General features: G+C 39.4%; 2 protein-coding genes across 2 annotated transcripts; both read right to left on the reverse strand.

Annotated features, from left to right (window-relative positions):
- Positions 1–232: 232 nt before the first annotated feature.
- LOC116178429 lies at positions 233–1,435 on the reverse strand. Its single transcript, XM_031497919.1, has one exon. It carries the CDS (start codon positions 1,433–1,435, stop codon positions 233–235), a length of 1,203 nt encoding a protein of 400 aa, XP_031353779.1.
- A 5,710-nt stretch (positions 1,436–7,145) lies between these two features.
- Positions 7,146–12,396, reverse strand: LOC116178430. The gene is made up of 2 exons (XM_031497920.1): positions 11,016–12,396; positions 7,146–10,960 (listed from the first exon to the last, which is right to left on the reverse strand). The coding sequence occupies exon 2, from the start codon at positions 10,953–10,955 to the stop codon at positions 7,146–7,148; it is 3,810 nt and encodes a 1,269-aa protein (XP_031353780.1). The 5' UTR covers positions 10,956–10,960; positions 11,016–12,396.
- Positions 12,397–13,030: the final 634 nt, after the last annotated feature.

The following is a 13,030-nucleotide window of genomic DNA, read 5'->3' on the forward strand; positions in this document are numbered from 1 at the left end:
AATTGATACATCTTAATACGACTACATAATATGGGCTCCAAAACAGCTGCAATGCGTTCTATTTTACATTTGAAGCGGTACCTATCTAATGCGGCAGTTTCCCACGGACCCTTTCTTGCTTCTCTGTGAGCATAGGACCAAACTCGCAAGATATAAATTTTATTTTTTGATTCGTCAAAACTGACACTCTTCATTTATATAAAGTTTAATTACACTTTTACGTGACCTATAATTAAGTTTTGCGTACGATGCCAGTGAACGGTTCATACTCGATTAATGCATCATGTAAAATAACGCAGTAAGCGATAGTTTCATTTGCAAATGCAGATGATGCTTCAACTTCCAGCTTCAAATCGATCACCACGTTATGAACGCTCTCGTTTTGACGGGTGCAATTGATAATGAAGATAGGCTGCTTTTCGAACTCTTTGTAGCTAAGAAGGGAGCTCTCCTGCGACGAGTCGTAATATTGATTACGAAAGTTTAAATATTCTTCGTAAGCATCCACATACTTGTTATCGGTAAAAACCAGATTTTGCTGCTCATACGGATATCTTCGGTTGTTAATGTTTGCTTTTATATTGGAAATGCTTAAATGGTTAAACTCGCTCGCATCTGCTTCTTTGTTATTTCGCTTCCTAGTTTGGAACGCAATCAGTAGCCATTGAGGCCGTTGAAAACCGGTGCTGCTTTTTACCGACCAAACCAATGATCTGGTGCTGGGTAAGGTTGGGTATACGTAAAGGTCGCGCGCATGAAACGCCACTTGTATCGGCGAATTCTTGTTAATCCTCCCGTAGATCGATAACTTCATAGCATCGTTAGGAATTATGTACGGAACTTTCCATGTTACCTTCGTAAGATTAATCTTAACTTCAGTCTCGCCTTTATAGCAATCACTATCGTCCTTGGAACGAATTAATATCAGTTCTTGACGGATGTTGACTAGAGGCTTCCTGTATCCTTCGGCAAACCCGAGTACATGCTTTAGAGGTATGGAAGCGCAGAAAGCCGTCTTCGTGCTATTTAGTATCTGAGGAGACCCGGAAGGGCTCCAACCTGCATGCGATAAGCATCTGCTTTGATCTGATGTGTATGAGCAAAACCCCTTGATGGTGCTGTTTATTCCGGGTAATCGAACAGTTTCTATCACCTGATCACCCAAAATAAACCTAATTTCGTCGAAGAGAAAGAGCGGCGCGTTGTTGGTGAAATCGTAAGCTTTATTTGCGGTAGTCGGATTCAGCGTTCCTTCTAAATATATAACGCTATCGTAGGTGGCCGTGATGAGATCCGCTTTCTGTATGACGAGATTAATCTCATCGGAGTTACCATAAGCGTTTGTCGTATAAGGATGGTATGTTCTGCGATCGCATTCCACGATCATGTCTTCATACTTTACGCCCGTGAATAGGTTTTTTAATGCTTCTTCCATCTTTTCTTAGTACTGTATAGCCGAGATATTGCAAAAACTGTACGTCGTCTTCGGTTAATGCACCGCGAGCAATTGTTGCGTCGATGGCCGACGATGGATGACTAAATGAAGAACCTTGCTTACAGAAAATTTTAAGTCCCATATTTTTTCAGCTCCAATCGAATAGTCACTCTTTCTTCGCCGAAATCTACTAAATGACCGTCTTGATCGACTAACCTCAAGGTTATGTTATCTATTTGATGCGCGAGTACCGGTAAATATATAATCGTAGCCGGCTCCTTGATTAACTTATAGCCCGGCTCAACGTGTACGTCAAATTCAAAGATTGTATGAGATAGCGCACTGTTTCTGTATGCTCCACCCGTTAGATTACACTCGACGTGTATATTAGTAGCGTTGATTATTTGCACGTCCAGATCAGATTCATGGGTTCTACCTCCTTTATACAATTTAGGAGAGAAACCGAGCATGCGACCGATGGAGTTCGATTTCCTAAAGTCAATATCGTGTATGGTTTTCATTTCGCATTTTAGCGTATTATTATTAGGTCTCAACATAAAGTCCATCGAATTGGTTGGTTCGTTTATATGATGCTGTAGAATCCTGTTGATCTCTTCAATTTCATACGCGCCACTCGGAATGGTAATCTCTTTGAAGATGCTATCGGCCGCTGCATAGTAAAATTTGTTGTTTCCCTCAAATATATTGCGTATAGAATTACAGCCGTAAAAGCCAACCAACCCTAATCCATATTGATAATTGCGGTCTAGTTCGATCGGCGGAAAATATGAGGTGCTGAGGACGTTGCCGGCACCTGTTAAGGTGAACGTTTGAGACATGACTGATGAAGTAAACAAACTCTAGGTTCAATTATTATTTATTATACAGAAAATTTAAACATAAATGTCCACATATCAGCGTATTATAATTTTGCTCCCTAGTATAATTGTATATGATGTTGCATCCGGATAAATATTTAACTATTTCTATTGGTGGCGTCAAGTCGCCGAAGCTATCATAGTAAACTGCCTTCATGCCGCGTTTCTTGAAAGCAACCCAATGCGTACCTCTTCCTTTAGCATCATCCAGGTTTACGATAGCGCACTCGTTTAAATGGGGTTTTCGCGGTAATTTATCACGCATAAACACTCCTCTGAAGAAGGGTACGTCTTTCGCATACTTTACAAGATCCGAGTCCGTTAATGCTTTTCGCGGCAAATTTAAAAGTTTTTTGCCGGATATGGTTTTAAATATAAGGCGTATCCAGTCTTACGCGGTTGAAGATACAGCGAACTGCCTTGTTTACCCAACGAGGCGGCCTCCATTGCCATGTTATGCCGTTTATTTTCCTCCAGCTGCTTCTTCGCGGCCGACGCATCGTTAATTGCTTTAGCTATACCGCTAGCTCCACCGGCCATTGCGCCCGCAGCCGAAAGACCGGCAAAGAGCGGTACTAGGAACGGAAGAAAACCTCCGACTTTAGGTATTGGTATCACTCGCGGCACTCTCACTCTTTGCTTACCGCCTGCAGCTTTAACCGCTCTCTTGGCGGCCAACAAACTTATTTTGATAAGTTTATTCAAGTTTTCCGATGATGATAGGCCTTTTATTGAATTTCGAATTGGCGTTAAAACTCCACCTCTAAACGAACAAGTCTTCTTCTTTTTCCCGCGCTTTGCGATACGTCGTGTTGCTCCCATGCCAAGCTTCCTTTTGGCCTTCATTGCTCCAGCTACGGCTAATGCTGCTGCTTTCTCTCCAAAACTAGCGTCCTTTGCCTTTACACGATCCCAAGCTCGAATTTGAAGTTCTTTATCGGCCCGATGACGATTCTCAACGTCTTTGAATTGATTGTATGCGATGTCGTGTTGCTTGCATGCAGCGTCCAACTGATTTATTCCTTGATCACCCCGAGCTAGACGCTGCTGTAGTTTGGTTCCCGGTCCGCAGTATTGATATCCGGGGATATGAAGTTCCACCGGCAATTTGTTTATCAAGGTGTTTATAAACCCCTTTCCTACTCGGCGATCGGCCATGAACTGATCAGTATAACTCAAACTATCGAGTAATAATGAAGTTTATGAAGCAACCTCAGCAATTGCATGTTGAGGATCATGATTTGTATACTGAATCGGAAGTGTCGGGGAAACACGGCTCATTATTTCCGGCTTCAATTAGAGCGGTCATCTGTGGACCATCGGGATCCGGAAAAACGAATGCGATGATAAGTTTATTAGAAGCAGCGAATGGTCTGAAGTTTGAAAATGTATATGTATACTCCAAGTCGTTAGAGCAGCCGAAGTATAAATATCTGGAACAAGTACTTAAACCCATTAAAGGCATTAAGTATAATGCTTATAGTGATAAGGATGACGTAATAACTCTAGAGGAGATTAGCAAAAATTCGATAATGATATTTGACGATGTTGCGTGTCTAAATCAAGATATAATTAGGGATTATTTCTGCAGAGGACGACATTCTGGTGTGGACTCGTTCTATCTTTGTCAGACATATTCCAAAATACCTAAGCAGCTAATACGCGATAATGTAAACGTTATTGTCCTATTTAAGCAAGACTATATAAATTTGAAACATGTATATGATGAGCATGTTGGTAGCGACATGACCTTTGAGCAGTTTAAATTAATGGGCTCAAAGTGTTGGATGCATAAGCACGATTTCATGTGTATTGTAAAGGACTTTGATTATGGCCGATATCGACGAGGTTTTGATTGTTATATCACACTTGGACAACTTTGAACTACTTTTGAACAACATCATTGAGCCGGTGTGGGTAGCTTTGAACCGATGTTGGACCGCCTCTGAACCGCTTATGAACCGCTTTAGAACTGCTTTGAACCGGTTTTGGACAGCTGTGAACCGATATTGGACCGCTATGAACCGCCTTTGGACCGCCTCTGAACCGCTTATGAACCGCTTTAGAACTGCTTTGAACCGGTTTTGGACAGCTGTGAACCGATATTGGACCGCTATGAACCGCCTTTGGACCGCCTCTGAACCGCTTATGAACCGCTTTCGAGCTGTTTTGAACCGGTTTTGGACAGCTTTGAACCGATGTTGGACCGCTATTGAACAGCTTTTGATTGCTACGAACCGTTTTTGCACCGATATGAACCGCCTTTGGACTGCTATTAGAAGCACTTTTCATCGATAATCAGTTTAGTTGATTGTATGCGGGCCGTTAAGATGAACGCGCAAGATCAGGCAATTAAAAGAAAATTAACTAAAACCCGTAGCGAAATAAAACGCAAGCTTGCGGCTCTTAAAAGAGGCGAAACCGAAACATTGCGATTAGTGGAAGAGACTTATAAGCCCATAGTTGACCCATTGAAGACACTAGCTAAGCAGGAGTTGAAAAAACAAGCGTTAACGCCAAAAGCTGAAAATAAAATTGAATATGAATCAACTCCAATGCAAGAACAATTTGCAACACCTCGACGCACCGAAACTACTGCAGTTCGTAAACGAATTAGTTTTCCGCCTGATATTAGCGAAATAGCGCTTGACGAAGAAGAAAACGATGAAGCGGAGGAAACTACTAGATCGATTAGCAACTTATCACAGCTACATGATGATCAGCAATTTTTAGACCAGTATCATCATTTACCTCGTCATTATATCGACCGGCTGATTAAGGATGCAACGGGAGAGGTCGATCACGTTCACGGACTTCGATACGATTCCGAATTCAAAGAGTGGGCTATAGGAGATTCTATAGTGCAGTTTGAAGGACCCGATATAAACATAAAAAATACACTTTATACCGGCACTCCTGGGCTATATGAATTGCTCGTGCTCAAAAAGCCACATAATTACTCCTTCAAGGATAGTCAATCGTATAAAGATATTTTATTAGCTACTAACGCATACAAAAGGAACTACGACCCTAGACAACAAATCATGGGTACTAAGTCGCATAAATACGTTAAGATCGTGAAGCCGCTACTATCGGAACATTTTGGAGCAGGTGTGAAGGAGGTTAATAATAAACAGAAGGAGTACGTGTATTGGAATACTCCCTACGAACTAGTCGAGCGTCTCAGACTGTTACACGCATCGCAAGCAGCCGGTCATACCGGACACAACAACGAGATTTTAAGCATTGAAGAGGAGCTCCGAGAAGAAGGTATAATCGCTTAGTCCGAAAATGAGCGTTGACAAATTCGGAAGACATTCGTCCTCAAGATTATATAACGAACAGAATACCTTGCAATTTACCGCCGCTAATGATTATGATATGCAAAACAAGAGAATATGTAATGTTGCCGATCCTGCTAAGGGTAGCGATGTTGCTACAAAACAATATGTGGATAATAGTACTCGGAACGCCGCAAGCCAACAATATGATATGCGTGGTAATCGGCTAACCCATCTAGCTGATCCGGTGAACGATGGCGATGCCGTAACAAATGGATACCTACACATGTTTGTAAAATCGTTTAAGTCAATCACCGATGGTCATATGAATGTCATGCATGAAATGGAGCGAAACTTGGATGAAATTCGCGAAAAACTAGGGATGAGTCCGGTGACGGACTTTGCCGAATTGACTATGCGTGAATCTCCGCCATTTATCGGTAGTGATTTGGAAGATGACGAAGCTCGACGTCGTCGAGGAATTGCACAGATCGGCGAGAAAAAATTTTCCCCGAAAAAGAACGATAATCAAGCATCGTGATGACCTATGGCAAGCTGATTTGGCCGAATTCACCCGATATTCTAAAGATAATCGAGGTTATAAATATATATTAACCGTAATTGATTGCTACTCCAAATACCTATGGACGCGACCCCTAAAATCGAAGAGTGCTAGTGAAGTGAGCAAAAACATGACTGCTATTATATGCGAAGGAAGAGTGCCAGTCAATTTACAAACCGATCAAGGAAAAGAATTCTATAATAAGGATTTTGAAAAATTAATGCTGAAACATGCCATCAATCATTACTCTACGTATAGCGTAAAGAAAGCGACCATAGTTGAAAGAGTGATAAAAACTTTAAAAAATTCATTATATAAGCGGTTCAGTCTTCGCGGAAGATATAAATGGATTGATGTGCTAGCGGAAGTGACTTTAGGCTACAATAATACGAGACATTCGACTATTAAGATGAAGCCTAAAGATGTAGCCGCAAAGACATACTTACCAATGTTCCATAATATAAAGATAATGGGAGCAGCTAAATTCAAAATTGGTGACTTTGTACGAATATCCAAGTATAAATCGGTGTTTTCAAAAGGCTACACTCCGAACTTTTCTACCGAATTATTCAAGGTGGCTAAAGTAAAAGTTGGCAATCCCGTTACGTACTTATTGGAGGATTCATTTGGTAAACCAATAATGGGGCAATTCTACGCGGAAGAAATGCAGAAAACTGCTCATCCGGATATATTTCTTGTTGAGAAAGTGTTACGGCGTAAAGGAGACCTGCTCTACGTTCGATGGCTTGGCATGGATAAATCACATGACTCGTGGATTAAAAAATCAGATTTTGTATAACTTGTGTTTTATTATTATAAGTACACATGCTATTATATTTTACAATGAATAAATATGATTATGAACATACGCACTTGATTTCCTATCCTAATAAAGTAATTTACAAAGAATACATATGATTAATAGCTATTATACATTTAATTTCATGTCCTAATAAATACCTATAATTACAAACATACTCCCTAATTACTTATCCTAAGTCCATTTCAGCGGGAATACTATAATGTCCCCAAGGCAGCGTATCGATACCATTTGGCATCAAATACCTCTTATTATCGTTGTTACTAAGAGCAATTTTATGCTGCTCCATACTATATACATGATGATTTTTTGATATGATGCTGCTTTGGGTGACACTTTTAGTAATCCCGCTCCTTAAACATTCTAAATAATCATTGAAACTTAGTCTATTTTTTACAATATAATCTCTAATACCTTTTAATTTCATTACATCATTGTCGCTATCCATAGTTTTATAACTGTACATTTTAGATGTCAAAGCCACCCAATCGGTTATGATTCTACCGCCCAATTCATCCTTCATCATTCCTAGCACTTTTCCATTACATCTAGGGATATTATAGATGTTGTTTTCAGGATAATCAGACGTATCGAATCGTGAAATATTTGCACGTATCAATTCGTATGCATCATCACATACCATCTCGTACACGAGGCTATCGGTATCCATATACAACAATTTCAAGCGGTCGTCGCTAAACTGATGATGCATAAAGTTATAATGAAAATCGTACATTCTAGTTTTCGAAATTTCCAATATTGCCATCCCAACATATAGCGGTTTATTAAATAGAATTTCTGTTTTGGATAGCTCGATAGCCAATAATTCATCATCGAAGATCTCTCTGCTATGGAAATTGGGCTGGGATATATAATAATTGGCTCCGTATCTACCACTCCACCGGGTAACAAGCTTAATAATGCGATGGTTCCGCACATTCTCCATCGTTTTTCCGAAATTTGCATTATTTAATAATTTATATAGATTTTTTTCAAAAGCGTTAGTGGCTTGCGCTCGTAACCTTGCGTTCAAGTCTATATATGGTTTTAACCAGCAAGATTGTTTAAAGTTAATAGCCCGGTGAACTCTTTCAAGGATGAGACCTGCTTGAAGACATTGTTTTAAATTTCTATAGTGAATAACATATCTAGTTTTTGAATGCAAGGTTGCGAGCAATTTCTTATTTTTAGCGCCCGGTGGAGTGTCGTGTTCAACGCAGAAAGGAATGGATTTATGTTGATCGTGCAATTGCCTGGGATACAATAAATCCACCTCTAAAATGAGACCTTCGACCGCATCATCAGGTGTATTTAATATCGCTTCAGGAGTTAATGACTTTAATTTAGCCTCACTAAGCCACTTAAAATTATTTAAAGGTAAACACTGGCTTTGAGCCCACCCATACAAGTTAACCATATCCATATACATGATATGAGTAGGGGGTTTAGTAGGATCGTAATTCTTCCCATTCAGATATTTATTATTGGCCTTGCTGTATTTCGTACAGCATTGCGTTATGCCTCCCCTTATACCTTTTTCAACAAACAACATCATATCAACATCTGTGAGCAGCTCGAGTTTAACTTTGGTGTAATTCAGCATGCATTGCCACGTGTATCCGGGCGCTGTGAAAAAGAATGCTGGATCGAGTTTATGCGTTGTTATGCACTTTTCTCTAAAATTGGTGAATACATCTGCAAGTATAAGCACATCGCTCATCAGATAAAGATCGCTATATTGACCCAAGTTTTGAGTGTCAAATTTTCGCCAAACGTTTCTAGCATGCGAATATTCCTGATCTGAAATGTGCGACTGCCTCAACTTGCTGTAAAATTGTATCTTTTCCGGTAAATTGGTTTCATTAAATTTTTCCCAACTATCCATATATTCATACGGATACACGCCCTTTTTAGTTAAAAGTTTCAACTGCTCATCATTTAAATGGCTTAACGTGCTACGCAAAATTTTGAAATCGTCAAACTTTAAATAGGACGCTAGATTATCTAATGATTCGCTCATGAAGCGATACGAATCTACGAATCTGAATTCGACATCTGCATTCTCCATTTTCTTAGTAAATGAAATGTAACGCTCCTTATTCTTAGGTAGCAGCGTGACTCTCCCAGGAATAGCTTGAGCAATATCCTTAATTATAAAATGACTGTCGTATCCACTAAAATTATGAAAAAATATGGGTATCATATGTGGTACTTTATAACGTAAATTGCAGGCCTGATGGGCACTACCGCGAAACCGACCTGTAAAGTGGCAGTGATCGCGAACTTTGACCTGGGGCGGTAAAATGGGTCCTTCACAAATATGACAATAGGTGGATGCATTATATCCCAACATTTGCAAATCATTTAACGGTTCCATTTGCACTGGATTAATGAAATATTGTTGTAAATTGTTTGAAATTTCTTCAAGTTCACTGGTAAACCAATTAATACATTGCTCACCCCTCTGCAGGCGGAACCTCGACAATGAATTATCAAAGGTGCAATGCAAATAATATGCAATGCTACATACGTTATGCTGCTTATACTTTACGGTGTTTTGCGTCTCATCATCCTGAAAATCTTGTACCAAACATTCCAAATCACAATAAATGATGAAAGGAGCGGTCTGTTTGAATTCATGGTTCTTGAAATATACATGTGAACCGGGCTCTGGCATATTTATTTTACACTTATTAACTAACTTACAATCTAACTCATGTGCATTAAGTTTATCTGGTGAGCTAAAATAGTGGAGACACCTATCGCAAATATACAGCTTTCCATGTCCCTTCGTCAACTGTGAACGTACCAATCTCGACAAATCTTTGATCCAGCAGAAATGAAATCGAACCGCTTCATCGGGTTCCTCACTATTGTGAGCGGTAGCATTATTCTCAATATCCTTTTCAATTTCATAATTCTGCTGGATCATGAGTAAATTAACGTGATTCGCTTTCTTTTCGGTGTTAAGATAAATAGGAACAGTGACATAATCGGATTGCGTTTTTCTAGTAAGGCCGTAAATATTGATAGATAAATTTGGATTTTGTTTTAAAAATTTTTGGAGTTGGTCTAAAGACATGGGGAAGCTAATACCATCAAAATTTAAGATTTGCGCATAATATGGATAAGAAGAGATACGATTGGTGTTGAGGGTAGCGGGGAAGAGGGCTGATGACAACGCCCATCCAAAACACGCTTCATCATTATTTTTAACATTGATGACCGCTTTTTTAACTTGAATTTCTTTAGGTAATTCTATAAAAGACGAGGCGTGCATTAAAGTCACACTGTTTACGTTCACAGTCAACGAAATTATCTTGGACAACCCCCACCCACTGTCCTGTTCCTCAAATTGCATTAAGCGCTCCATCAAATAATCCACCGCGTTATTATTAAATAATTGCTTCAAGTTAGCTTCACTTAAATCGCTAGATAAAATAGTAAAATTCTTAGTTAAAAAACTAAATTCCCTACATGCTAGTGCTTCATCATTCTTATTCAACGAGGGCTTTACAAATTCCGCGCAAAACTCAAAATTTGTTTTCAGCGGGCTATTATATTTGGGATAGATGTCTCTAATCTTAGTGATAAATAACTTACAGCTATCGTTAAAAAATGATCCTAAAGTCTTATGTCCTAGATTGATAATAATACCGGTACTCACACGCGATTTAAATGCGGTAGCCAAATCTCGCCATTCCACCAGCGGTCTTCTACCTAGGGAGGAGCCGGCAATAGACTTCCCCAACTGGTTAATAAGCACCTTGTAGCGTTCCATTTTACCAGCCACAGCTGCAAGGTGCCGTTTATCTCCAACCGTTAGCGGCTCTGCTAGCGAAGATTGGATTTGCCTAAGATTAGCATCGATGATGTTGATGAATTTTGGAACCTTGCTAGCAGAGCCAAGATTATAGTTTTTATAGAAATGGGCAATCATTTCAAGCGTTGTATTCACATTGTCTAAAATATAAGCCATTTTTCCTAGAATATCTACATTAAAATACCGAAAGTTTTATTTAAGATAAAACGCTCTTACCTGATTTTCGCTGCTTAAAAGAGGATTTCTGCTTTGAAGTAGTAGTTGAGACAGTCTGCTCACATACACATACACATACAAATGCAATGACTTAATTGAAATGCGTCAGCTTAAATACATTTCGATGTAGATAAGAGACGGGATGCTGCTTCCGCTCAGAAATTTCTAGAAACACTGCCAGGATGCTGCATCCGCTATGATTAGATAGAAAATTGAAATAAAAGCCGAGTGCAGTTAACGTCTCAGTCAGTGATTCGTGCGAACTAGTTTGCGGCGTTATTTGGTGAGTATGATTTTAATGACTAATTTTGTTAAGTAGCGGTTAGATTATTCATTTTTTCACTTATTTATTTGTTACAGATATTTACTGCTCATAATAATGGAAGAATTTGATTTCGCCTCCTTGAACTCATCTACCTATTGTAAGCCATTCATAAATGCAAAAGATCTGGAAATCGGAAATAAATACCCAATTACTGATATCGGCGTAATCGGCACCAAGTTTGGAGATCGAATTATGGTCGAAACCGAGACCTTCAAGTGCATACTGCCGCAGCGTTACCATACATACCTCACAGAAGAAAATCGGCTGGAGTTCCTCAAGTTGACCGTAACAAATAAAGTTGTATTTATATCTAGTATAGGAGCGGTAGGCTCAACAACGAATTTACAAATAATTACATAACCCTAATTTGAAATATGAATAAAGGTGTTAACCATTATTGATGAACCTTTGAAATATTTCTTTTACTACCCTGCACCTCTACAGCGACCCACCATCACCTCGTTATAGGTTAATACGTCTCCCATTTATAATAATCTTGCGCAACATCGCTAGGCGAGAGGCTCAAAAGGAGTCTAATTATATTGAGACGAAGAGCGAATTGTTAAGTTTAAGTGTAAATGACTTATTGAAAATATGGATCAAGATTCCAACCGTATTTCAAAGAGATTGTGAGCTGCGGAATCGAATACACGTAAATGGCGGGAACAGGAAGCAACATCCGGTTATCGGCAGGAAGCAGCATCCGGTAAATTCTAATCAGCAGGAAACGTAAATGGCGGGAACAGGAAGCAGCGTCCGGTCACGTCAACAGGAAGCAGCATCCGGTAAATTCTAATCAGCAGGAAACGTAAATGGCGGGAACAGGAAGCAGCGTCCGGTCACGTCAACAGGAAGCAGCATCCGGTGTTGTAAACAGGATATCCTAATCAGCAGTATGCGTTTCCTGGTCCAGAAATAAACGCGGGAAACCTAGATATGACGTAAACAAAATGGCCGATACTGCATTCTGATTGGTGTGACGCGTTTCCTGATCCAACCCAAAATGTGACGTAAACAAAATGACCGACCGAAATACTCGATTCTGATTGGTGTGACGCGTTTCCTGATCCAACCCAAAATGTGACGTAAACAAAATGGCCGACCGAAATACTCGATTCTGATTGGTGTGACGCGTTTCCTGATCCAGAAACACCGGAAGCAAAACACGCAAAATGTGACGTCACAAAATGGCCGACTCACGCGCTCTCATTGGCTCACACGTGACCACGTGACCACAATACTCGATTCTGATTGGTTTGACGTCACTTCCTGATCCAGAAGTCCCTTTGCTCATCTACTTTTAGAAACTGTCGATTATTCATTGTACCAGTATAAATAAAAATAAAAAATTGTAACGTTAATAATTAAATTTAAATTCTAAATTTTGTTTTAAAATTCGAGTGTGTTATACATTTCGTCACAGGTTCTATATTAGGTGAAAGTCCTCTGACTCACAGCATATACAGCGTGTAGAGTTTACGTTGATCATAAACGAGCACGCTTTTGCTCTAACTTTAATAGACACTGCAGCAAGATTGAACTAAAAATAACTGCTTGATGAAATGATACACCAAATATACCAATTTATATATGTATATTATAAACTAAGAGTAAACTCAACATCAATGGCAGTTTAACGAAATGTAAATACGTTTAAGATTGTCACAAAATAATAATAACAAATAGACAG

This window comes from Photinus pyralis, unplaced genomic scaffold (genome assembly GCF_008802855.1).
Source record: "Photinus pyralis isolate 1611_PpyrPB1 unplaced genomic scaffold, Ppyr1.3 Ppyr1.4_LG8, whole genome shotgun sequence".
NCBI lineage: Eukaryota > Metazoa > Arthropoda > Insecta > Coleoptera > Lampyridae > Photinus > Photinus pyralis.

Coding starts and splice junctions, on each gene's coding strand:
- LOC116178429 (XM_031497919.1), bottom strand. CDS start 1,435: ATGGAAGAAGCATTAAAAAACCTATTCACGGGCGTAAAGTATGAAGAC.
- LOC116178430 (XM_031497920.1), bottom strand. CDS start 10,955: ATGGCTTATATTTTAGACAATGTGAATACAACGCTTGAAATGATTGCC.